This window comes from Crotalus tigris, unplaced genomic scaffold (assembly GCF_016545835.1).
Source record: "Crotalus tigris isolate CLP2741 ecotype Arizona unplaced genomic scaffold, ASM1654583v1 scf7180000017588.1960692, whole genome shotgun sequence".
Lineage (NCBI taxonomy): Eukaryota > Metazoa > Chordata > Lepidosauria > Squamata > Viperidae > Crotalus > Crotalus tigris.
In genome coordinates, this window is record NW_024096494.1 from 823,694 (window position 1) to 850,423 (window position 26,730).

At 40.7% G+C, this 26,730-nt stretch overlaps 1 protein-coding gene across 2 annotated transcripts in view; it reads right to left on the minus strand.

Annotated features, from left to right (window-relative positions):
- AKR1D1 (aldo-keto reductase family 1 member D1) overlaps nucleotides 1–26,730 on the minus strand; it is a 65,999-nt gene that overhangs the window by 35,513 nt on the left and 3,756 nt on the right. Inside the window, exon 1 of one of the 2 annotated variants that reach the window (XM_039362217.1) lies at nucleotides 13,536–13,705. The exons of the other annotated variant lie outside the window; for it this stretch is intronic. Coding sequence (XP_039218151.1) covers nucleotides 13,536–13,631 — 96 coding nt within the window. The 5' untranslated portion in view covers nucleotides 13,632–13,705. Of the gene's footprint in view, nucleotides 1–13,535; nucleotides 13,706–26,730 lie in introns of those variants that run through there. 2 annotated transcript variants of the gene reach the window in all.

Sequence of the window (26,730 nt, forward strand, 5' to 3'; positions counted from 1 at the left end):
ATAGTTGCAACAGAGATTCCCTGTTATATATATATATCTTTATTTCTGGCAGAGTCTTTTAAAACCTGCTTAATATGGAGTAACTTGGCATATGAAATTATACTTCTCTTCAGTGCGTGAAGTAAAATTTCACTTGCTAATAATGTGTTCCAACACTTTGTCAACATAGGATATTGCCAAAAATTTTTAAAAAGCATTCTGTTCCTTGAAGATTGTGTGTTCACACAATGCACTGGCTTGGGCAATTGCAAGAGAGCATCTGGTGACACAGTGAATTATCGGAAGAGGCCTTTTTTTCTTTAAGAGTTGAAGCAAGAGGAAAACCACTCTGGTTCCATTCATTAAAATTATCCTGGTGGATTGAAATTGTGTTATTGAAATCTAGCCATTTGGTTTTTGATTTGGCCAATTAAGTGGGGAGCTATACACTTGGACCATCAGCATTTTACCAAGTAATCATGCTAAGTGCATTGCTTCACCTCATTATTTTTTTCTTGAAAGCATATTCTATCACTTGAATTGGGATGGGTGGAATTTAGACCATTTGATAAGGAGGTAGGGAATGTTTGAGATCTAAAAGCAATTTTTATTAAAGAAATATACTCCGGTTTTTTTTCAAGGAGATCATGGTAGAATGCCTTGCTGTCTTCGCCCCATCTTTTGTACTATAAGAGCATGCAAAAGGGTATCAACAAAATACAGTCACCCAGAGCATTTGTGGTTAAGTGGGGGTTTAAATTTGCATTTCCCTAGTTCTTTTGGGACATTTTTCACAATGCTTAGGAAAGGCATTTTGGTTTGCACATTTAGTCATTTAGCTAGGCTGCACTCTTTCCAGATAAAACTCCAATCCTTCAAAGTATCAGAAGGAAGTAAGAGCATCCTCCCCCAACTGAATGCCCTCCAGGCCTGTTTGAAATGCAACTCCTAGTAATTCAGCCAACACTTCGAGAATTGAACTGGATTAAACAAAATTTTGGCCATGTTGGCTGCGGATAGCATTCCCAGTTACAACACTGGACACTAGATTGAAAGAGGCTGTCCTAATGGCTAAAGGCAATTGCAAGGGTAGAAAAGCAATGTAAAACCTCAGGGACTTTCTCTTCCCTGTCATTGTTGAAATAAACCTATATAGCAACTTGGGACCTCAGAAAAATGTTGATTACACCATTCTTCACTTTCCACTGTCCAGGTTGTGGAAGAGGCCAATGTATGGCTTTAGACAAAAGAGGAGAGAAGTAAATGAACAGCCTTACTCTTTAGTGTTCTTCCCCAAATCTATTTGATTGTAAACAACAACCCAATACCTCTATGGATATCTACTGTGTATGTCTTTTGTGGCTAGATTGTGTTTTAAATTCCTAGGATGATCCTGAAAGTGTAATTTTAAGCTTGATTAGGTCTTAATATCAATTTTGTTTGTAGACGTATACAGATAAAAGACTGGCATACCCCAGATAGTGTTCAGCCAAAACAAGAGAAAGAAAACAAAAACAAGAAAAACAAACCAGAAGGGGTTTTTTTGGGGGGGGGGCAGAGATTTATCTTATCAGAGTTAGTATAAAATTGTAGATTTTTCTAGGATTCTCTGCAACTTTCCAGAACAGATATATCAATTCCTATACAGAAAACTTCCTATATTCCAACATAGCCTTACTTTTGTCTACCAGTGTATTGTTGCTAGATAGGAACAACTCTGCAGGATGTATGGAGAGACATTTAGCACATGTGTTTTAAAACCATGCTTGCAGCAAAGCCAGACTCCCTGGTCTTTCTGGATTAAAGAGATCTTTCATCTCCAGAAGCATAAGCCTTAGCACTGACCATCAAAAGGTATTAATAGCATAGAGGATTTATCAAATTACTCTGTCTTAAAGGAATTCACTGAAAGTGCTCACTGAGTGCTGGTTGCAGAATCTGTATCTGTAAATGTTTCAGTCTCTGCAGGGGGTTGGACTAGAAGACCTTCAAGTCCCTTCCAACTCTGATATTCTATATTTTAATCTACTGGTAGCTCTGGGTTTCTGGTATCATTTGCAATGTCACAAATAATGGATCAGGTCTTCCACTGTTTCACCACAACAAGTTTTATTACAAAATAGTTTTCAACTTCCAGCAGCTCCCAACCTTGTCTATACCTCACACCCATAGAACACTTTTGATATATTCTCGCACCCCTTACAAAGGTTTGAAATAAGAGCAATGAATTATGCATATACATTATAATTTTGAAAACCCAAGTTTTCGTACCCCCTGGAATATTGTCTCGCACCACGGTTGGGAACTCTAGTTGGAAGAGCACCACAAAATCCAGAATTGTTGTCTAGACTCGGAATTTAAAAAAGCACACTTTTTTTAAACAAAGCAGTGGTCAATCACATCTGTACTGTTGCCAAGAAATCAATACATAGTAGACATAGCAAGGTCTAATAATCTTTGAAGATGCCAAAATGATGACATGTGCATCATGATATCTTCTGCAAATGATACAATGATGTCATGGCATCAGAGGCAAGCACTAATTTGTACTGTGTGTGAGGTTACATTGTTATGCATGTGTCAACAATTGTCTACCTTGCTTACCCCTCAGAAATGTCCCAGGAAGGACGTAGTCACCAGGAATCAACTCAATTCCAAGAAAATATTACCTGTAATAGAATTCTCTAATTCTATTTACTATTTGTGATAAAATCAGAAATGATACCATAAAAGAAAGAATTGGCATAGAACCAATCTTAAACTACACACAAAAACAGCAAATAAAGTGGTTTGCTAATCTGGTGAGGATGTTGTGGGATTTAATACCATACAAGGTATATACAAAAAGAGGAAAAGGTCATAAAGCACAAGATGTCTGCCTTGTGTTTCTCCTCTACTCACTGGCCCCTTTTCTGAAGCAGACTAATTGTGACAGCCTCTTTTGATGCAGGTATACTTTTCTGTCAACTTAAGGACAGGTGTATAGCATATAAATAGCTCTTGGCTTGTAAATAACTGTGATACAGAAGAAGATGGAAAGACATCTTTATTTGTCTCTGTCCATCAGAACCATGACAGACATCAAAGACACACTACAACAACATCGATTTAAAATGATGGAGGCCAACGAGAAGAGCAAGAAACAGAACTTTGTATCTCCCTCGAAGCCCAAAGTGATAAAAGAAGAGGAAGGGAAAGAAGAGGAGGAAGAGAAGTGGAAATGGAATAGCCATTTGCACAAATGGCAGAGCCACAACAAATGCACATTCTTCCCTCCATAAACAGCAAGTGAGTTGCAACATTTTCATTGCATCAAAAGGCAGAAGAGAATCAAAGGCATCGAGAAGGCTCCTCCTTAAGATTGTTATTGATGAATGGGGACTAAAGTACACATACCCACTTTTCAAGATTCTGTAACTTAACCCTTCTTTCTTCTCAACACATCAGAGTAACGAGACTTTCTGAGAATCCAGTTTTCTGACTGCAAGTGGCTGCTCAGGGCCTGACCTTCCTTTACAAGCTGTCTTTGGCATCTGCCACCTATGAGTCAGGTTTGACATACAGTGACTTCTTTTAAGAGGTGATTTCTGTATAGGTTGACATTCTGTTTTTTACACGTCTATTAAATATATAGGATATATTTGTATATGGCCATTGCAGTTTCCCTATACTGTAGAGATCTGTTCATATCAAGCTGTAGTGTCTTCCAGATGTTTAATATTTTGCTACTTCTTGGAAATTCAACTAGGATTAAAGCAAACATACACAAAGGCACGTTCTCTTTGCAATTTAAAAACACTTTTATTAAAAAAGAATCTATTGTCTTAGTTTAGCTCCAGATATCCTTAAAGTAGCATACAACAGGGATGTAAAAGTGCCAGCCTACAGGCCGGTTGCATCATGCAGAGGCCATGCCCACCCCAGCTCTGGCAATGAAAAAAAAAGTTGCGATATGTCGCAACATGTCACGTGACTCGTCACATGGCATACAACAATAAATCCAGAAAACTAGGAATAGTAGAACAAAGAAAAGATTGAAAAGGATTTTAAAATTCTATTCAGAATAAGAATGTTCGATTAAAGGAAATCACACTGCAATCCTATATGGATTTACCCAAAACTGAGCCTTGATAAAGTAGGGCTTACTTTTCAGTAAATATGCATAGAATTGCAATTCTATGCCTTTTTTCACTGGATCATCTGTTCCATTAAAAATTAAGTCGGGCTTACTTTGAAGTAAGCAAGTATTAAATAAGGCTATTAATGCAATAGATTTAAATTTACTATCTGGTGATTAATTAAAAGAAGCATGAATCTGCATATGAGAGAACAACAATCTCTTCCCTCCAAGTCAACAGCATAAAACTACTCATTAATTTTGATTTTAATCTTGCTGATCTTGGGTAGTCTTTATGTGTGTATTTATTATCAATACTGGTGATTTTTTAAATATGCACAAACAGAGCAATTTTTTTTCTAGGTGGTGACTACTAAGGCTTATCCACACTCCTCCTTTGAAGGGGCATGCCTTGTTTATTTTTACAAAAAGCAGAATACATCTTTAAAGATGGCCTGCCAGATGTTATAAGCATTTGTGTGCTAATGGCAAGTCAGGAAAGTATGCAGACATTTAGTTTCTGGAATTCTTTCTAACTCTTAGATTAGTGTTTCTCAGCCTTGACAACTTCAACACCCAGAATTCCCCAGCCAACTGAAACACTGAATTAGTCAACTATGAGGACTGTTCTTCCTGTAAAGAGGCAGCTCTCCTTTATTCCCACTCAGAAAAGAATGCCTCTTGAAAGCAACAGTTGTCAGCTAGTTTAAGTCTATGTTAAAAATATGTTAAAATGTGATACTTGGGTCTTGGGACAGAAATGGAGGGAGATAGGCAGATAGGCAGTTCAAGAGGAAGCAGATCCTAAGGTTACTGAGACTCAGGGTTGGAAGGGACCAAACCAGGAATTGCTTGGACCAGCCATTAGGCATGGGACCTTGTTACTAACTGATGGGATTCAATTAATGACATCAAATGGGACTGCTGGGATGTCTATCATTGAGTAATGTGGTCATATGACACTATTTTTTACCATATTGCTTTGTAATGGAAATTCTGATCCTGGTTATTATCATTAATGAAGGACTATCTATATGCATTTTATCATCCACAGCCTCTTTCATTTTAAAGTAAAGGTAAAGGTTCCCCTGTTCAGTCATGTTCAACTCTAGGGGGCAGTGCCCATCTCTGTTTCTTAACCGAAGGAATCAATACTGTCCAAAAACATTTCTGTGGGCATGTGGCCAGCATGACTATACGCTGAGGGGCACAGAATGTTATTACCTTCCCACCAAAGTGGTACCTATTTATCTACTTGCATTTGCAAGCTTTCCAACTGCTAGGTCAGTAGGAGCTGATGCAGGGCCAGGAGCTCATCCCATCGTGCAGTGCTCAGGTCTTGAACATGGGCTGTCAGCTTTTCAGCTGAGAAGTTCAGCATCTTTAACTGCTGAGCCATCACACCCTTTTCATTTTACCATTCCACAAAGGATCTTTTCATATACTTTCTATTTGTACTTTTCATTCTTTCTTTTGAAAAATTAATCTATCTTTTAATGCTTTTGCACACTGTTCGTGTGCTTCCTTTGCTTATTTATTCTTATACTCTTTCTCTTAATTTTACAGACACAACTTACTTTTCTTTTTTTGTTTCATTTACTAATTCTCATTTACCAGTAAAGGGGAATATTTGTAGCTCAGGGTTGAAATGAGGGGTCCTTGATGCTCCCTTGGCTGTTTCTTGCAGACTTTTCATTAACCCAAACTTGAAGTTGAGTGATGAAATGTCTTGAAGAAAACAACCAAGCTCAGTGAGAACCCCTCACTAATTCACATTCTTTACCATTTTTTTTGTTTGCATTCCAAGGTGTAATATAATATTTAATGTGCTGTAATCATTGCCATATGGGCTCATAAGCTTTGATTTCTGCTGCCCATCATGACTTTGGTCAATCAAAGCTTGTATAATAGAGAAGAAAAATGTTATATTAGCAGTCTTTGTGACTCATGCCACAGGAAGATGTACTGCTGGTGGCAAGAACACTACTGGTGAGTTTGGGCACATTCTTGCTACTATGCCACAAAGCTTCATGCATGCTAATATCATTCTATGCAAGCTAGGGTCTTTAATTAGAGAAATTAGTGACATCCTTGCAAACCAAAATACTATTCCCTATTTTCTATCATTTATTTATTATTTATTAAGCTTGGATGCCACCTATCTCACCAGAGGTGACTCTAGGTGGCTTATGGACATACTATTAAAATACATTGTAAAACATTAAAACAATAGATAGAAATCTTAAATTTAAAATTCAGTTAAAATAAAACTGACCCAGATGAGGAGAGAGGAAGTAAAGTGTGCACAGGGAGAAGATGGGGTACTATCTATATTAGCCACCTCCAAGATGCCATATCTGCATTGAAGCCCCAGGCTATTTGACACAGCCATGTCTTCAAGGCCTTTCAGAAGGCCACAAGTGTGTGTGTGATTCTCATCTTGGGGGCCACGATGTTTCAGAGGGTGGGAGCCAGGGCAGAAAATGTTCTTCTGTATCCCGTCAGTCAAAATTCCTTGACCAATAGAGTCTGCCGGCACAAGTGGGGTAGCCAATCTCATTAGGGTGAAACAGTCCCTCAGATAGCCTGGACCTATGCCATGAAGAGCTTTAAAAGTGCTAATCAACACCCTGGATTAGACCCGGAAGCAAATCGGCAGCCAATGCAGCTCATATCAAAGTAGGAGGTATATTCAAGTGTACTCATACTTATTTGGGATGTGCAGAGGGTAAGAATGGCAACTTGACACAAATATTCAAGAATCAATAATATTCAAGAATCAATTAAATCTAGGGAAGTAAGAAACCATTCAGAAGCAACTCAGGCAAAACTTCACAGATTCTCTGGAATACAAGAATGAGGAAAGGTACACCCTAGTCTGACTTACAAGATTCTGTCATTATAACTTATATTAGTAAAGTGTTATTCTGGTCTTCCTGTGGAGTTGATTTCTGGTCGGATCTCCCTAATAGATCTAAAAGCAATCAAAATTTAATAAATAGCAGTTAAAGTTTAATAATTAGTAATTAAAAATGAATTGGCAAAGGAGATGAATTATTGACCACAATTTTATTTAGAATTTGTCTTCACTTCCGATCATTTCAATATTATTTCCATCTTGCATAAAACTGGAAAAAGTGAACTAGAGCAGCTTAGCACTGTTGCACAAACTTGATGGACCATTGATGTATTGGTGTCCCCTGCTTCAAGCTGTTGTTTACATTTAAAAATAACAAAGTCTCCTTCAAGTCAAACTGGAGTCCCAGTAACCATCTGGACATTTCCCTGCAATTGCCTTGATCAAGATCAAGTGACTTGTATGAATTTACACATAAACTCCTATCCTAGAATTGGTTAAGCTTAAATTTTGCTGCTAATTGCTTATAAAACGTAGTTTATGTGCTGGTAAGATACCTGAATCCAACCATGAGCAAATTATGACTGTGATGCAAGTCTCACACTTGGTTGAGAGATCATGCGAAAACGTGATGCAAGTCTCACACTTGGTTGAGAGATCATGCTGCAACATAATATGGCTTCCTCAAGTTTAGCTTAGCATGCTGTACGAACCCTATGCTTTATAAACTATGACTTATGATTTATCAGACAGCTTAGTCAATAAATCAGAATTAACCAAGCCAAGTTTTACATGATGTGTGAATGCGGCTACAGAGTGTAAGCATCAAGAAAGTTTTCATCAACTTTTTGATGGCCCAAAGAAGAGGATAATGTCCAATGTTTAGCACATGTTATCAAGAAACATGATAACATCCTGTCCTTCATCCTGCAATGGATGAAAAATGGCTAAAATGATGATGATCAAGAGACATGGACAGAGATACATGGTTTTTTCTGGCATCTGATTTTGGCATTTAGCTCAGGGACCTCCAGGAGCTGAGGTGAATGCGAGTCTGGTCTTTTGTTTTAGAAATATTCCTCTGAAAGCAAGAGGGTGTGACACATATATTTGCCTTTTATATTTGCTCACTGCAGCAATACAATAGGCAGGCAGGGACAGACTTAGAAACCTTATGGGGTTAGGAAGCCTGAACTTCTTTTGACTTAACAGCAGCAGAGAATCTTTAGATAAGGCAGCCAGAACCCAAATTTCTGAAAAGTCTGGCTGCAGATACCAAAGCACTCCTCCAGGTTTTGTGTAGATTATCTTCCTAATTTATGTTGACGTCATTACACAAGTCCTAAACTAGAGGATAGGTTAGGAATTGCCAACTCTTCTAGCTGTTGTTCATTGGCAATAGACAAAACAGATATTGTTCATTCACACTCTGCGGTAAACTCAGAGGATTTGTTTGGTTTAGATTTGATATGTAGTAGTCTGTCATCCATGCAAGGTTATTAACAAATCAAGGTTAAGCAAATGATGGTTAGGCATGATGGGCAAATCCAATCACTGTTTTGTCTCAGAGAAGTGCCCATTACTCTGGTGCTAGTAAAATTTCTCATTCATTTAAACTCATTCAGTAAGATAACCCAAATTATGGTTTGGGTGACAACAGGTGACAACAGGTTTGGGTGACAACAGGAGGTTGCAGACAACTAAGTCAGCTGGTGCAGGAAGCCCTGGAATGGCCAGTCCAGGGCGCCTGGTTGCAGTGCTGGATGTCTTTTGCTCCTCCTAGAAACTGGTGGCAAGAGAAAGAAGTCGTTCAAACTTCAAGCTAGCTACTGGACACCTATTTGCACTCCCCCCCCCTTTTTTTGAGTACTTGTCTGCCAACCCACACCATCTGTAAAAGAAAAAGTCTTCCACCCAAGCATAACTTTTAAAGCAGCAGTTCTCAACCTGTGGGTCATGACCCCTTTGGAGGTGAAACGACCCTTTCACAGGGGTCCCCTAAGACCATCAAAAAACACATATTTCCAATGGTCTTAGGAACCAAGACACTGCCAAAGCTGCTGCCGTCACCTCAGGAACACGCAGTAGATGAGCCAAGGAAAGGAACTGAATGAGGAGAGGGGGCGTGCCCGCCTGCATGTTTGTGTGTGCGTTTGTGTAGAGTCGCTATTTTCAACTCCCAATATTACGAAGAAAAAAAAAAAGATTGACGTGAATAAAATGTGGTGGAAGACAAGCGCTCTGTGTGTGTGTGTGTGTGCGCGCGTGCATGGTGTTAATCATATTCTTTCCCTCGTCACGTGCCTTGAGTCGTGACACCAATAACCGTCTGCTCTCAGGGCTCTTCTCTCTTTTTCCATCTCTGCTTCGAGCAAAACCGGGCAGAGTGGGCAATGGGAGAGGAGTGGGTCGATCACCTTACCAGCAGCCGGGACTCCGGTGTGCCTTGGTACAATACCAAGAGGTGCACGTCCCGCTGGCAAGGCTCAGGGGAAGCGCCCTGATCAGCGCCTCTTTCTGCCTGATCGGTGCTTCTCCTAGACCGGGAGAGCTCAGGGGAAGCACCAGGATCAGCGCCCCTTTCTGCTGATTGGCGCTTCTTCCGGAGCTGATCCTGGTGCTTCTCCTGAGCCCCAAAGAAGCACCAATCTCCTGGAAAGCGGCATTGATCCCAGTGCATCTGCTGAGCCCTGAAGAAGCGCCTATCACCTGGAAAGCAACATTGAAACAGGCCAGCGCACTCACACACACACAAACATGTGCGAGCAGTTACAGCTGAAGGCGTTTCAGCCTTCAACTATGGCTCCCAGTCCTCTGGCGCCTCATTGGTTCAGGCCAGGCGTCCATCAGAATCTACATCCCATGATTGGCTGGCTCCCTCAATGTGTCCCTCCCTTGCAGAAAGGGTTTGGCTCTTCATGCTGGCTTGCCCCCTCCCGGGGCTCCTGATACTGTAGGCCCCGCTAGCTGGAAAGGCGCATCGGAGTCCCGGCTGCCGGTAAGGTGATCGACCCACTCCTCTCCCATTGCCCACTCTGCCCAGCTCGAGCCTGGCTGGAGCAGCCTTAGTGTTTCCAAAGGTGGCCACTTCAAAGTCACACAGGCAGCCCTTGGCCGCTCCCCTCTGTGCCTCCAAATCGATCACCAATCGGACAGAGAGAGAGAGGGAAGGAGGGAGGAAGGGAAGGAGGAAGAGAGGGAGGGAGAAAGAGAGAGAAATAGGGAGAAAGTGAGGGAGAGAAAAATAGAGAGGGAGAGAGAGAAAGGGAGAGAGGGAGGGAGAGAAAGACAAAGAGGGAGAAAGAAAGAGAGAAAGAGAGAGAGAGAGAAATACAGAGAGGGAGAGAGAAAGTGGGAAAGGAAGAGAGGGAGAGAGAAAGAGGGAGGGAGAGACAGGGAGAGAGAGAAAGAAAAAGAAAGGAAGAGAGGGAGAGAGGGAGAGAGAAAGGGAGAGAGTGAAAGGGAGAGAAAAAGAAAGGGAGATAGATAAAGAGAGGGAGAGAGAAAGAGGGAGGGAAAGAGGGAGAGAGAAAGGGAGGGAGAGAGAGGGAGAAAGAGAGTGGGAGAAAGGGAGAGAGAGAAAGAGAGAGAGAAATAGAAGGGGAGAGAAAGGGAGAGAGAGGGAGAGAGAAAGAGAGTGGGAGAGAGAGAAAGAAAGAGGGAGACAGAGAGGGAGAGAGAAAGAGGAAGAGAGAGATTAAATTAGTAACATGGTTTTTAAGTGAATCTGGTTTCCCAACTAACCTTGCTTGTCAGAAGGTTGCAAAAGGTGATCACATGATCCTGGAACAATGTGAACATCATAAATATGAATCAGTTGCCAAGCACCGAAATGTAAATCACATGACCCTGGGGATGTTGCAATGGTCATAAGTGTGAAAAATGGTCATAAGTCACTTTTTTCAGTGCCATTGTAACTTTGAACAATCACTAAGCAAGCTGTTGTAAGTCAAGGACTACTTGTACTTTATCACTTTTTTCCAATTTTTTTTTTGGGTCAAGTTTTTGACACTTCGCTAGGTGACTGGTGGTACTCGAATGTTGCCATATTCTAAAAGTGGTACAATCGGTGAAAAGGTTGAAAAGCCCTGATCTAAATAATATTATCAGTAGGAGTGAATCCACTGTTTTCCCAACAATATTGGAAATGCTTTTATTTTTAATGTGATGGTGTAATAAATTCTAATCCAGGAACTCTCAGTTTCATTGCTTAATTTTCTTTCCATCTTACTGCTTATCTTCAAACCCAGTTTGTTTTTGCGATTAATCACTATGCTTTAAATATATTCAATTTGTAACAATGAAAATACATCCTGAATATCAGATATTTACATTACGATTCATAACAGTAGCAAAATCACAGTTATGAAGTAGCAACAAAAATAATTTTATGGTTGGGGGTCACCACAACATGAGGAACTGTATTAAAGGGTCGCAGCATTAGGAAGGTTGAGAACCACTGTTTTAAAGATTTTAAGGATCTTTGAGAGGGAGAGAGAAATAGAGAGAGGGACAGAAAGAGGGAAAGAGAAATAGAGAGGAGGAGAGAGAAAGAGAGGGAGAGAGAGAAAGAGAGTGACAGGGAGAGAGAAAAAGAGAAAGAGGGAGAAAGGGAGAGATAAAGAAAGGGAGACAGAGGGAGAGAAAGAGGGAGAGGGAAAGAGAGAAAGAAAGGGTGAGAAAGAGGGAGAGAGAAAGAAAGGGAGAGAGGGAGAGAGAGAGAAATAGAGGGAGAGAGAGAGGGAGAGAAAGGGGGAGAGAGGGAGGGGGAGAGAGAGGGAGAGAAAGAGGGAGAGAGAAAGAGAGGGAGAGAGAAAGAGGGAGAGAGAGAAAGAGGAAGAGAGAAAGGGAGAGAGAGGGAGAGAAAGAAAGAGGGGGAGAGAGAAAGAAAGGGGGAGAGAGGGAGAAAGAATATAATTACATATAATGCTTTAATTATGTTCAATTTATAACAATGAAAATACATCCTGCATATCAGATATTTACATTATGATTCATAACAGTAGCAAAATTATAGTTATGAATTAGCAACGAAAATAATTTTATGGTTGGAGGTCACCACAACATGAGGAGCTGTATTAAAGGGTCGTGGCATTAGGAAGGTTGAGAACCACTGGTTTAAAGCAACGCAAATCTATTAGACAAAGATCTTTTCCCCTTAATGTTCTAGATCTCAACTAACATTGCAGCCTGGCTCCGGATATTCAAGCCTCCCACCTTTTGTTACAAGGAATGCCTTTCCAAGCATCACCCTTACGGATCATGTATCCTTAAGGGAAGATTAAGGGAAATGCAGGAGCACAAAGGCAAACGAGATGGCATCTGGGTCCGGAAAAAGTAGGGAAGGCAAGACAAAGTAGCCCCTGTTAGGGATTGGTAGAGAAGGAATTCCCACCACCGCTAATTCCATTGCTGACTTCTTATTTCTGCCACACTGAAAGCAAAAGAATAAAGCCTACATTCCTAAGCCTTACACCCTAGAGCTGGCTGGAAATGAGGGAGGGCGTTGAAGCCCCTCGCAACTGGAGAACACCAGAGGGGGGAGCTTTCTTCCCAAGCTGACTATTGTTCGGAGCCATCTCTCTGGACCACAGTGGAGAGAGATGCAGCCATTACAAGCCCCACGGATGCCTAGAAGGAAGAACGGATCTTTTAAGCCCATGCTCTCATCAAGAGTAATTTAAAAGAAGACTGAAACCCTAACTAGCAATTGCACAGTTCTTCTCTCCCCCCCCCCCATTTCAGGCCCAGAGGGGTATGTTCGGCATGCACCCCTTCCCCATCCTTTCTTTTCATTTGCATTCTATGGAAGTCTCTTTTCTTATCTTTTTAAAAGTCCGCTGAAATGAATGGGAGCTTTGGGGAAGGCAAAACTTCAAACGCAATTGCATCCCGTCACTTTTTTGAGTCTCGAATCCAAACGGGTGGCTTCAAAATGCTGAACCCCACTCGAGAAGGGGCTTCGGTTCCGGGGCTCAGGCTTCATTGCACGACCCCGTCTCCCTTTCCGAGAGAAGAAAGCAAGGGCGGTCAGCTTTCTTCTCCAAACAGCGAGTCACCTTTCCTTCAAGAGGTCACAAAGCCCGGTCAGAAAAACGAAAAAAAGAGACGGCTTAGGGAAACCGTAACCGCGCCCCACGCCTGGCCCAAGTCTCCCCCGAAATGACACGAACAAAAGTTGCCCCTTTCACAACGCGACCCGTCTCAGCAGCAGAAGGCACAGGGAGGTCAGGAGAGTTCACGCGAGGCGCACTGCCCACGAAAAGACGCGCTTCCTCGCCAGCTCCTGCCATCCCGGGGAGTCCGCCGTCTGAAGTGCAGCGCGGGGACTCCGCTTTGCACAGCCGCTAAGGGTGACCTTATTTTACTCGCGCGCACGCTGGACGGGCGGGCCGGAGGGCTATTCCGGAGCAGAGAGAGAGAGAGACTCAACGGCAGGCGAAGAGTCAACGCAGCGGACTTTCACGGCGGAGAAAGACTCCACGTTTTAAGGCGGAGAGGAGGCTAAATTTTGCCCAACCCATCGGCGCCTGGAGTTTAGATGCAGGAGTAGGCAAATCAGTAAATCAAAGGTGGCTTTACCGTCTCGGGATCCGCGTAAGTCCCGAGTCCTATCACCGGGATGGAGTTGCCGTCGTTGAGCATGAGACGGTGGTTTGCGGCGGTGAATTTCATCATGATGAGCGGCCAAGAGAACTTTCTGCAATTGTCTTTTCTTTTTTTTTTTTTCACACACACCCCCGCTTTTTCCCCCCCTCCCTCGCCTGCAACGAAACTCCCCAAGAAAAACGGCCGTCTTTTGTGCTCGCCAACGTGCTTTGGGCTGCGGCCCGTTCCGTCGGCAGAGGGAGCAAGAGAGTAGGGAAAGCACGGGCCGCTTCGGTTAAATAGTGGAATTGGCGACGCAACAGCCTTGGGATTTCGTCGGCAGAACTTATTGGTGGGCAGCCCCCTCCCCGCGAGACAGAGGACGTTCGCCCGAGGAGAACCTTGCGAGAGGCGGTTGCGAAAGCGCAGCCTTCAGATGCTAAGTGACCTGGAGAACCCGCTCGAGGCGACGCAGAGAAAGGCTAGCAAAACTTGGCCGGTCTCTCTTCGTAAAATCTTATCTTATCAGCTTGCTCCCGCAACCACCCTGACTGACAGTAGTAAAAGATTGAATTGAATTGGAATGGAACAGACAAAGGAATTTGTCTCCCGGTACAAAGGCACTCAGTGTGAGCACTCACAATCGTAATATCTGTAACACCATCGAACGTCCACATCTGCCTATCCCCGGTCGTTAATAAGGACTCGATAGGTAGACAAAAATGCCAGACCCAGTCTGAACATCTGGCTGACTGTGAGATGATCAATAATAATAATAATAATACCAATAAAGGGGGAGTAAAGAAGATAAGGCTAAATGATACTACAGCCATACTACATAGGTAAATACACATACATTAGACCAGGGGTCTTCAAACTTGGCCCTTTTATGACTTGTAGACTTCAACTCCCAGAATTCCTCAGCCAGCCAGCAGATTCTGGAGTCATTAACCAACAGAAGTTGTATTCACACAGCACAATTACCCACAGGTAAAAAAGGATATCCCACCTTTTTATAGATATCTGCCTCCACTTTGTCATGGGTTCTTTTATATATATACTGAAGTCAGTGGGCTCCAAGCCATGAGAGCCAACACAACACAGGTCCCTAGGCAACACATGCACAAGCATTCACAGACTAGTACTCATTGCTCATCACTACTCCACTCTTCCCCACTGCTACTATACCTCCTACTTCTGGACAAAAGTATCTCTAGCTGCTTCAGGATGCTTTGGTTCCATAGATTCCCTCCCTCTCTCCCACACACCAGCACCACAACCTCACTTAGCACAGCTTTTATGGCCTGTGTTGCTTTGGAAGAATTCACAACAGCAGCACAGCTATTGCTCATTTTCTAGGCAACCTGCCCTTTCACACCCATGATTAAGTGAACTGATTAACCAGGGCTGCAAAAAAGTCTTGGGGCATGCACAATCATCCAAACTCAGTTTCCACAACACTCTGAGCCACTAGGGTGTTTTTGGACACAGGCAAACCATGTTATTTTGAATTAAATTATTGTAGCCCAATTAGATCCCCTTTTGGTTGACTGGACGTCATCTTCCATAATCTGCTGTCTCCATGGTCATGGAACTCCAAGGTATTTGGAGGGCAGCAAGGTGGGAAAAGTTGATATGTAATTTATAATGTATTTATAATGTTTACATGTTGCCCCATTTCAAGACTCTAGACTGATCTAGGATGAGTCCCCTTTTTCCCCCTGACGTGATTGAAGATGCAGAGAATACACTTGCCCTTAAAACTGAACTAGGGTTTCTTGAACTTTACTATGTTCATTTTGTAACAGGTTATTCAGACTACCAGATGTGAGTTCCACTCATTTGGTTGACTAATATGAATTTTCTGTATCTCGATCTGAAATGTTGCCCATCAGAAAAAGTACTGGCAGTGGTACTCATTAAGAACCATTTAATTTGGGCCATTTTCGCTGAAGATCAATATTTTGGTGAGATGATGGGAGATGTATTTGTTTGCCTGCTTTATCTGTAGTTAACAAAGTCAGGAGGTGTGGATTGACATTTTAGCCCTTCAGGAGGAATTTTGAAGGACCAAAACTATTGGCACTGACATCTCATCACCTACAAGGAAGCAGTAGGGTGTGTATTGTCCCCTCTTTGTCTATCACTCAGGAAATTCCCTAAAGCAAAATCAAGCAACCAGTGGGTGTATTTATAATTCTGAATAAATGGTTAATTTATTTAAAGCAGTCATATATATTTATCTTGATACAATTAATATTGACGGGGTGAAAGAAATGGTTTCCCCACTTGCTTCAAAAATCTATTGGTGTATCAGTTCCCTACACAGTTAATAGAATTAAAACTTTTTAAAAAATTAATGATTTTCTTCTGCAAAATAAATTGATTTCTTACCTTGTCCCACTGACCACTGACTTTCATTTTGTCTTGTTCCCCATTAAAAAGTAAATTAATATGCACTCTCTCTCCAATCTTTTGGACCAAGATTGGTGTGCACTCTCTCCAATCCTTTTGATCAAGATGCAAAGTGAAAAGTGAAAAAGGTTAGAGAGAACAAATCAGAGGTTTTGTGGCTTCTGAATAGGAAATCAAAAGAACCAGGGACTGTGATTGGCAGCACTTTGCTCCCTTCCTGCCTAGCTGACAATGATAGCCTCCTCCTTTGTAGCATCACAGAGTGGGAAAGGGCCATATATATCATTCAGTCTAATTGTAGGCATCAGGTAGAAGTGAGGATCATGTCACCATCATGACATGACAGGTAGAATGAGGGAATTGCAGGCTACTTCTGCTGCCTGCCAGCTGCCTGCAGTTTGGCAGTTTGATTCTCACCGGCTCAAGGCTGACTCAGCCTTCCACCCTTCGGAGGCCAGTAAAATGAGGACCCAGATTGTTGGGGACAATATGCTGACTCTGTAAACCGCTTAGAGAGGGCTGTAAAGCACTGCGAAGTGGTATATAGGTATAAATGCTATTGCTATTGCATTCCAACCTGGAACTTAAATCCCTCCTGCCACATCTGGGGCTTCCTGGATGTGTACCATGCCACAGGGTACCTGATATCCATAATCAATGTAAAGTTTGTGTTAAGTTCCCCCCAAATAAGCCAGGCATTCCTTCTCTGGTCAGATCTAGAGTGTGCAAAATGGGAAGAAATGGACCTCCACAATTGTGTCAACCACCACTCCAACTTCAATTGCACCACAGTTGGGTGTGACAGATGGAAGGATTCAAAATATGAAGATGGAAGAATTCAAAATATGGCACCTGGCCACCCATCCGGGCATCCCTAACTGTTTTCTGTCTGCCCGGGAAGCTGAAGCTGAAATAATTGATTTCAAGGAGGCTGTGAGACTGTCTATGTCATATGAATAAGAAAATAGGTTAGAGGCTTTTATCCTTGTGGTGTCCTATCAGATTTCTCTGATAATAAGTGAATGCTTTCCAGATGTGAAGAATTATATCCTTTGGGGCATCTCTCATCAGAATCATGCCATTTGCTGTACTTGGCAATGAGAATCAAAGGGAAAATGTCTACCTTTAATTCTGTTACACTGCAATGAGGAGCAAATTTTCACCATAACTTCTCTGATAGCCCTTTAATTATTTGAGATCAGCTATACTGTTATACCTTAATCATCTGACTTTCTGAATAGACATATCCCGTTTTTTTCCCCAAATCCTTCATCATAATACAACATTCATTTCTCCAACCTCCTCCTTGTTCATTAGAATACCCAGAGTAGGATCTATAATGTGAAACTGTTAACAGAACAGAGTAACAGAGTTGGAGGGGACCTTGAGGTCATCTAGTCCAACTCCCTGCTCAGGCAGGAAACCCTATACTATTTCAGAAAAATGGTTGTCCAATCTCTTCTTAAAAACTTCCAGTGTTGGAGCATTCACCGCTTCTGGAGGCAGGTTGTTCCACTATTAATTGTTCTAACTGGCAGGAAATTTCTCCTTAGTTCTAAGTTGCTTTTTTTGTTTGATTAGTTTCTGTCCATTGCTTCTTGTCTTCAGGTGCTTTGGAGATTAGGTTGACCTCTCTTTTTTATGGTAGCCCTTTATTGAAACATTGCTATCATGTCACCCTTCATGTGACCTGGATACTAGAGTTCAATTCTGTTATGGTCTATTGAAAATGTATACTTATAATGTACCAAAGGGAGCCTAGCTGAAGTGTGTAAGCATCCCATGTTATTTAGAACCTGAATGAACAGAACTGTACATTCTGTTCCTGCCCATGTGAGAATGGGGGAAATGGCATTAAATAATCTTCTGAAGATAACCTCTTGGCCACTCTGCTTAGCTCTGCTAATACGTTGTTTTTCTTGATATTTCCTCTACCAAGCACATCCCATAAAAAATATCACTCACCACAACAATAGCTAAGAATCCTGAAGCTCAGAAAGATTTGCATTGGCATATCAGAGAACAGACTTTTGGCTTTGAATGGTAAAAAACACATTTTGGAAAAAAAGAGGGAAAATCACACTGATTGGGACTTGGTAAGATGGAATCAAAACTGGACACTCACAATTCAGCAAAGCAATTAAGCAACTAATTCAATAAATGTTTTTGGAGGCTACCTGAAAATGAATAGAAGTGCATGTCACTTACTTGAAAAGTTGGCATTTCTGAGAGTCAAAAATAGCTGGTGGGCTTTGGAAAAGGAGCAATCTCAATCAAGATAAGCAATTCCTCAGATAAAAATCAAGAAACATTTAAAGATTGACAAGTTCAGATATGCCATGAACATAAACATAGTGGCCAGCCAATTCAGAGGCTGCATTTTAAATCTTGCTGTTTGATGTTCACTTCAAATTCTCATGAGTATTAAGAGCCAATCACCTCTGCCAATCCTTCTAACATCATAGAAGGAAAATTTTGGCATAGATTGCTTTAATTGTATAGAGATACATAAGATTAAAAAAGTATATGTGTGAGTGTGGAATTTTCCTTCCCCACTTGGACTGCAACACCTGATCCCAGATCCAGTGTCAATTCCACTGATTTTGGCCTCCTGTAAAGACCTTCCCTGGCTTTAAATGCAACAGATCTGCCAATAGAAATGAAGAGCAAATAGCAGAGAAGAACAACAAAGGAGATGACAGGTCTGGAGGCTACACCATAAGATGAATGTTAAAGGGAAGCACATATGTCTAGCCTGTCAAAGAAAAGGATAAGGAGTGACATGATACATCTTTTCCAGTACTTAAAGGGCTGTCACAGAGATGAGGGGAGTCAACCTATTCTCCAAACCACCTGGTGGCAGGACAAGAAGTAATGGGTGGGAGCTTGTGAAAGAGAGATCCCATGTGGAAACAAGGAGAAATTTCCTCACAGTGAGAACAATTAATCAATGGAACAGCTTGTCTCCTGGAGTTGTGGGTGCTCTATTTCTGGAGGTTTTCAAGAATAGACAGGACAACTTTAATTGGGGTGATATGAAGTATCCTGCAGGGGGTTGGACTAGAAGACCTCCAAGGCCTTTTCCATTCCTGTGATTCTAGAGTGAAATTATTGTTAGCCCTTTGAACTAGGTCAGCTCAGGGAAGGGACAGCTGCTTGATAGTTGTGGGGTAGAATAACACAATGTGCCAGAATTTCCTTCTGTCTCTTTTGTATCAAACAGAAACAAAGTAGGTTCTGTTGACTTGTTCTCATATCTTCCTCTTCCCCAGGTTTATCTTTTATTTTCCTTTACTGGTTCCTGCATACTTTCTTCAAGGCTATTATCTTCACTCCCTTCTGCATTTGTAAATAAATTATCCCAAAACAACAGATTGTGGGGCCATTCAGTTTTTACCAAAGCACAGGTCAAATAAGACATTCAGTAAATAAACTTGCAAGAAATTAAAAAGGTTCATTCATTTCCTTATTTTTACCTTGCCTTTTATTACTTTTATAAATAACTGAAGCTGACAGACATATATTAATATTTCTTCCTCCTCCTCTTTTTCCTGCAACAACTCTGTGAGGTAAGTTGGGCTGAGAGAGAGTGACTGGCCCAAAGTCTGGTCAGCTTTCATGGGATAAAAACTCACATCTTTCCAGTTTCTAATCTGGTGCCTTAACCACTGGACCAAACACCAAATGTGTTATATAATATTTGTAGATGTGTGTGTATGTGAGAGAGAGAGAGAGACAGAGAGACAGAGAGAGAGGGAGGGAAAGGTGTGCACAGAAACATATATACACACAGACATATACATATGTCTGTGTGTATACATGTCTGTACTGTATACATATAATATATATAGATCATTTATACATTATATGATATGTTAAGCTGAGCCACAATTCAGCAGTGTTTCAAATGATGCAATAGCATCTTGCATCAAGAATCCAAAAAATCCAGCTTGTAATAAAATGTTTTTTTTTTATTGAAATTTTTTTAAACTTTTACAAAGACAAAAAAAAAACAGTAACAACAGCAACAACACACAAAAAAAAACCAAAATAACCCTCCCCCAACCCCTCCCAAATCACCCCTCCCTCTCCCCCCTGAGCTTCCCAGAGCAGAATATAGGCTTAATTAAAAAAAATTAACAAGGTTATAAGATAATTAAGATAATTAAAAACAATATATATATAAATAAAGAATTATAAACCTTAAAAAGAAAAAGTATTTAAAGAAAAAACAAGGAAAAGAAAAGGAAAAAGTAAAGTTTTTAAACAAATTATAAATAGGCTAAATGGTATTTTTTCATATCCAATTTAAATTGTATAAAATTTATCCATTTTTCCCATACAGAAAAAAAATTCTCTTGCGTTTGCTCTTTTAAGAAAGCCGAAATCTTTGCCATTTCCGCCAAATAAGATACTTTAAAAAACCAGTGGAACTGGATTCAGAATCAGAATTAATCAAAGATTGTATGATTAAATGGGCGCAGAATTTTGCTGAACCAGTCCTACTGGATACCTGGGAAATTATCTGGGTGAGAAATGTTAAATTTACACAAGCCCAGAATCTAAGGGAGAATTTTTATAAAATGTTTTATAGATGGCACCTTGATCCACAAAAGATGTCTCTTATGTATCCTGACTTACAGCCTAAATGTTGGAGATGTGGCTGTTTGGACGCCACTTATTATCATATTTGGTGGTCGTGCAAAAATATAAAAGCTTTTTGGATTAAAATATGGTGGAATATTCAGAGAATTTTCAGAAAGAGGGTAAAATTTACTCCACAATTGTTTTTGCTTGGTATAGTTATTGATTGTGATGCTAAGGAGGTTATATTGATGTTGAATTTGATTACAGCCGCAAGGCTGTTAGTAGGTCAATATTGGAAGAAGGAATCTTTGCCTACTTTGCAAGAGTGGTTTTTTTTATAAAATGTTTGATACTGACAAGAGAAGACCAGATATTGTAAAATTCATGATTTTTCTATTTCAAGAATATCACTCTTGAAAAAGCATCTTCAAAGCTGAAGGCATTTTGCATCAGGTATAAATGGCAAAATAAGGCATTTCTTTCCCCTGTCACTCTCCTAGTTCAAAGTGGTTGATTATTTAGTTATATCCTTAATAATAGGCCATCCCTCCATCTATTTCTAGGGGGTGGAAGAGCAAACTCCATGTGGTAATTAAGTGTTGAGAAAAAGCTGTAGGCATTCCTACATCTGTAGATAATTATGTGTGGGACAAAGGAGAAAGTAGCGGCAAACTAGTAGAAATTTAACTGGCTAAGTTTTGAGTAATAAGTTAAGTTAGGCATTAGAATATATATTTACTCCTGCTCAAATAAACACTTATATCACATAAAGGTTTGTAAATACACTTAGTAGTGCTTTGTATAATAATAACTGGCATTTACTCATTTCCTATCTTCTTTCCTATCTATTCCCACCCTCTGACAAATGGAAACAGATTACAACTGATCTTCTGCACGGTTTTCCCCTTCAAAATCTACATCTTCAGTGGGTTTTCAAACTGTCAAAACTATCCATTTGAGCCTGGAGACTGCTAAGAGATGGTATGGATCCCTTCAGCACTGAGAAATCAAGGGAGAGATTAAGACACAAATTACTTAATCTTTCGCAATTTAATTATTTTATAATTTCTGATAAGATCTAGGTGTGAAGAAGATTGAAGAACTTCAGAAGGAACAAGTGGAAGATGGAAGAAATGAGGGATTCCTGAGTTCTGCTTCAGCAAAGAAATATAGCAAAGGTGAGCAAGAAAGAGTTGATTTCTTGTTTTCAATCAAGCTGGGGAATGAAAGCAACACCTCTCACAAACAGAACCCTACATTAAAACTGATCACAGTTTTTGTGCCTCTACTTTCTCTTGATCTCTTGAGCTGTGGCTCATGCCCCCCCCCCCTTTAACCCAATCAACATCATACTGCATAAAGCAGTTTGCTATCTGTTTTACAGCAACAGTGTTTGGGGACACTGCCTCCTTAACAATATATTACAGATAAAATGGATGCTGCTTTTGTGATTGCTCTGTTGACCTCTCTGGTATTAAAATTCAATTTAGTAAAATTCAGCTTACTTTTTCCCTCTGGAGACTATGCTGCAGGCTTCATAGTAGCTTACACTCAACTTAATTTTTGGAGTTCTCTGTCTTGCTCTGTCTTTCACTCATGATACCACCTCGAGCTCTGGAGAAGATAAGCCCTTGCATACTCTTAGGCTGATCCTAATCAAAGTCATGCCCAACTTCAAAAGTCTTTGAAGATGCCATGCTGATAAAAGAAACTAGCAACCAAACATTAAGCCATTTTGACTTTGCTCATAGTAAAGCAGAGACTGTAGACTGCTCACAATCTTTTAGGGCATTCCCGCAAACATTGGAATGTGTTTGTTTCAATAGAAGTGGGATATTTGCTTTGCTGCTTATTCAATAAAATCAGCTGAGAATTTTTGGGCATTTTAAGATGATCAAATGTATTTATGGGGTAAGCTTTTGAGAAATACATGAAGTACACAGGTTTAAGGTGAGTTTCAAATAAGTACATGACTGGGAGGAAATTGTAACAGTGTTTTCCCTTTTTGTCAGAACTGGAAGGCTTAAACTTTATAACTTAACAAAACCTTTGTTGTGATTACTAATAGATACATATACAAAAATCCAAGCTTTCTTTCTATTACTTTCTTGTTTAGTTTTCCTTGCTAGCTTTTATTGTTTTCTTTGTTTACTACTTCACGTTTGATGTCTTGATTGCTGTTAAAGAAAGGCAATTAAAAGTTTGGAGCCCTGGGAATTATAGGCAAAGCTTTCAGATACAGTAGGGGAATTCAGATTGTGCAAATTACTCTATTTTCTCTCTGAACCCAAAAAGATTTACAAAGGTTAACAAAGCAACAGTTCTATAGCAGAATAATTTCAAGTAGTGTTGACTGTTGGATGTCAGATACTTACAGTGTTATTATTCTAGTAAACAGATTATTGAGAGATACATATTCTGAAAAGGAAAGCAGGATCAATATCAGAAATGCAGAAAATGCAAATCCACTTAGATAAAAATGATTCAGCATCTGATAAGGGTCAGAACAGGATCTTGTCCCTCAATCCATTTGTTATAATAGATGTGACTAGCCTGTGGCCCTCCAGCCTCTTGTTCTGCACTCGGAGTCCTTCCTCTGAGATGATGCTGTCAGAATTGGCAACCCACTCAATTATAATGTCACCTTTGTTTAGGCTTCTTTCAACAAGCAAACGTATCCTAAGAGTTTGTAAAGCCTCCAACAAGCTTAATGTACCTAATTTATGGGGAAATGAAATGAATTGAAACAAACAAACAAACATAACAGAGAATTAAACTGAAAATTAAATCTACGATGAAAAATGGTTGCTGAGAAGCCCAAATTTACCAATTATGCGTTGCATGGAATTTATATTCAAGAATATGAAAAACAGGTAAATAGATCATTTTATGGTTGTGATATTTGTGCTAGTCCCAAGTCCTATCACCGGGATAGTACTCCCGTCGTTTAGCTTCAAAAGGTGCTTTTTCGGGTATGAATTGAATCACGGTGATGGAAACGGGGTTTTCGGTATATTTTTTTTCCCTTCCAGTTTGCAATGAAAGTATTTCTATAAGCGGCGGGGGCAGGGCTTCTCCCGTCAGCAGAGGGCGCAAGAGAACAAGGAATAGCCTGTCCAAACTACGCGGCTGGACTTCAATCCGGCGCTCCTTCACTTCAGTGGTAAAATTGGCGCCGTGGTAGTGTTGGGGCTTTCTAGGCAGTCCCTTCCCGTGGGGTAGAGCAGTGTTTCCCAAACTTGACAATTTTAAGGCATGTGGACTTCAACTCCCAGAATTCCACAGCCAGCAACGCTGGCTGTGGAATTCTGGGAGTTGAAGTCCTCATGCCTTAAAATTGTCAAGTTTGGGAAACACTGGGGTAGAGACTGTCCACTTGCAAAAGGATATTGCACAAAAGCAGCAGGTGAGCTAGGTCAAAGTAACATGGACTTGCAAAAGGCCCTGAGGCATTTCCTAACCATCTAAGTTTACTTTTGTCTCAGAACAGTGTTGAGCGAGATCTGGTTTTTCTTGTGTTCAATCATTTTACCTCAAGAGAGCGTACGCTAGCAAGTAGGAAGGTGGAGGAGAAAGAGGAGAGGAGGAGAGTGGTGAGGAAGAAGAGGGAGGAAGAGGGAAGTAAGGGAGGAAATCAGAGGGAGGATGCGGTTTGGGGGGAAATGAGTGAGCAATACCGAAAGTTGTGTGTATAAATTTATTTTACTCTTTATCTGAAGTATTTTGTATGAGTGTAATGAAAAATGGAAAATAAAAACTTAAAAAAAAAGAGAGAGAGAGAGAGCGTACGCTGAACTGTAACTGTCCACGTTATCTCCAGCCAGCGCAATCACGGCAGTCAACAAAATTGAGGGTGCCAAGTTGGTCAGAAGTTTCTAGGTGGACTTGGAGTCACTGATTGGTTTAGAATTTATTTTACAATATTGTTACACTGCTTCAAAGAAATCAATCAGGATGAGACAGTTTGCTTTATTTATTTATTTAACATTCTTATGCCAACATAATCACAAATTGTACACTAAACGAATAGTGACAAAATGTGATCCACTGGAGAAGGAAATGGCAAACCACTCCAGTATCTTTGCCATGAAAACCCCATGGACAGTACTAAAAGGCAAAAAGATATGACGCTGGAAGATGAGCCCCTCAGGTCGGAAGGTGTCCAATATGCTACTGGGGAAGAGCAGAGGGCTAGTACTAGTAGCGCCAGAAAGAATGAAGCGACTGGGCCAAAGCCGAAAGGACGCTCAGCTGTGGATATATCTGGTGGTGAAAGGAAAGTCCAATGCTGTAAAGATTTTTTCTCCATAGGAACCTGGAATGTAAGATCCATGAATCAAGGCAAGCTAGACGTAGTCAAAAAAGAGATGACAAGACTGAACATCGACATCTTAGGAATCAGCGAACTAAAATGGACAGGAATGGGTGAATTTAACTCAGATGACCATCAGGTATACTACTGTGGGCAAGAATCCCTCAGAAGAAATGGAGTAGCCTTCATAGTCAATAAAAGAATAGGAAAAGCAATACTAGGATACAATCCCCAAAATGACAGAATGATCTCAATTCGAATCCAAGGCAAACCATTCAATATCACAATAGTTCAAATCTATGCCCCAACCACTGGTGCTGAAGAGGATGAAATTGACCGGTTCTATGAAGCCCTACAGCATCTTATAGAATTAACACCAAAAAATGAGGTCCTTATCATCATGGGGGATTGGAATGCTAAGGTAGGAAGCCAAAAGATAACCGGAATAACAGGCAAGTTTGGCCTTGGAATACAAAATGAAGCAGGGCACAGGCTAATAGAATTTTGTCAAGAAAATACGATGGTCATAACAAACGCTCTTTTCCAACAACCCAAGAGACGGCTCTACACATGGACATCACCTGATGGTCAACATAGAAATCAGATTGACTATGTGCTCTGCAGTCAAAGATGGAGAAGCTCTCCTGGTCAGTAAAAACAAGACCAGGAGCTGACTGTGGCTCAGATCATGAGGTTCTCGTTGCAAAATTTAGGCTTAAATTGAAAAAAGTAGGGAAAAGCACTAGGCCACTCAGGTATGAATTAAATCATATTCCTGATGAATATACAGTAGAGGTGACAAATAGATTTAAGGAATTAGATCTGATAGACAGAGTACCTGAAGAACTATGGATGGAAGTTCGCAACATTGTACAAGAGGTAGCAACTAAAACCATCCCAAAGAAAAAGAAATGCAAGAAAGCAAAATGGCTGTCTGAGGAAGCTTTGCAAATAGCTGAGGAAAGAAGGGAAGCGAAAGGCAAAGGAGAAAGAGAAAGATACACCCAATTGAATGCAGAATTCCAGAGAGTAGCTAAGAAGAGATAAGAATGCCTTCTTAAATGAACAGTGCAAAGAAATAGAAGAAAACAACAGAATAGGGAGGACCAGAGATCTCTTCAAGAAAATTGGAGATATGAAGGGAAAGTTTCATGCAAAGATGGGCATGATAAAGGACCAAAATGGCAGGGACCTAACAGAGGCAGAAGAGATTAAGAAGAGATGGCAAAACTACACAGAAGAACTATACAAGAATGAGCTTTAACATCCCAGATAACCACAATGAGATGGTCACTGACCTCGAACCAGACATCCTAGAATGTGAAGTGAAATGGGCCTTAAAAAATCTGAGCAACAACAAAGCTAGTGGAGGTGACAGTATTCCAGCTGAGCTATTCAAAATCTTAAAAGACGATGCAATAAAAGTGCTACACTCAATTTGCCAGCAAATTTGGAAAACTCAACAGTGGCCACAGGATTGGAAAAGGTCAGTTTACATTCCAATTCCAAAGAAAGGCAATGCCAAAGAATGTTCAAACTATCGCACCATTGCACTCATTTCACATGCTAGTAAGATTATGCTTAAAATCCTACAAGCAGTATGTGGATTGAGAACTACCAGAAGAGGCAGAGGAACTAGAGATCAAATTGCCAACATACGCTGCATCATGGAGAAAGCTAGGGAGTTCCAGAAAAATATCTACTTCTGCTTCATTGACTATGCAAAAGCCTTTGATTGTGTGGATCACAACAAATTGTGGCAAGTTCTTAAAGAGATGGGAGTACCAGACCATCTCATTTGTCTCTTGAGAAATCTATATGCGAGTCAAGAAGCAACAGTGAGAACTGGACACGGAACCACTGATTGGTTCAAAA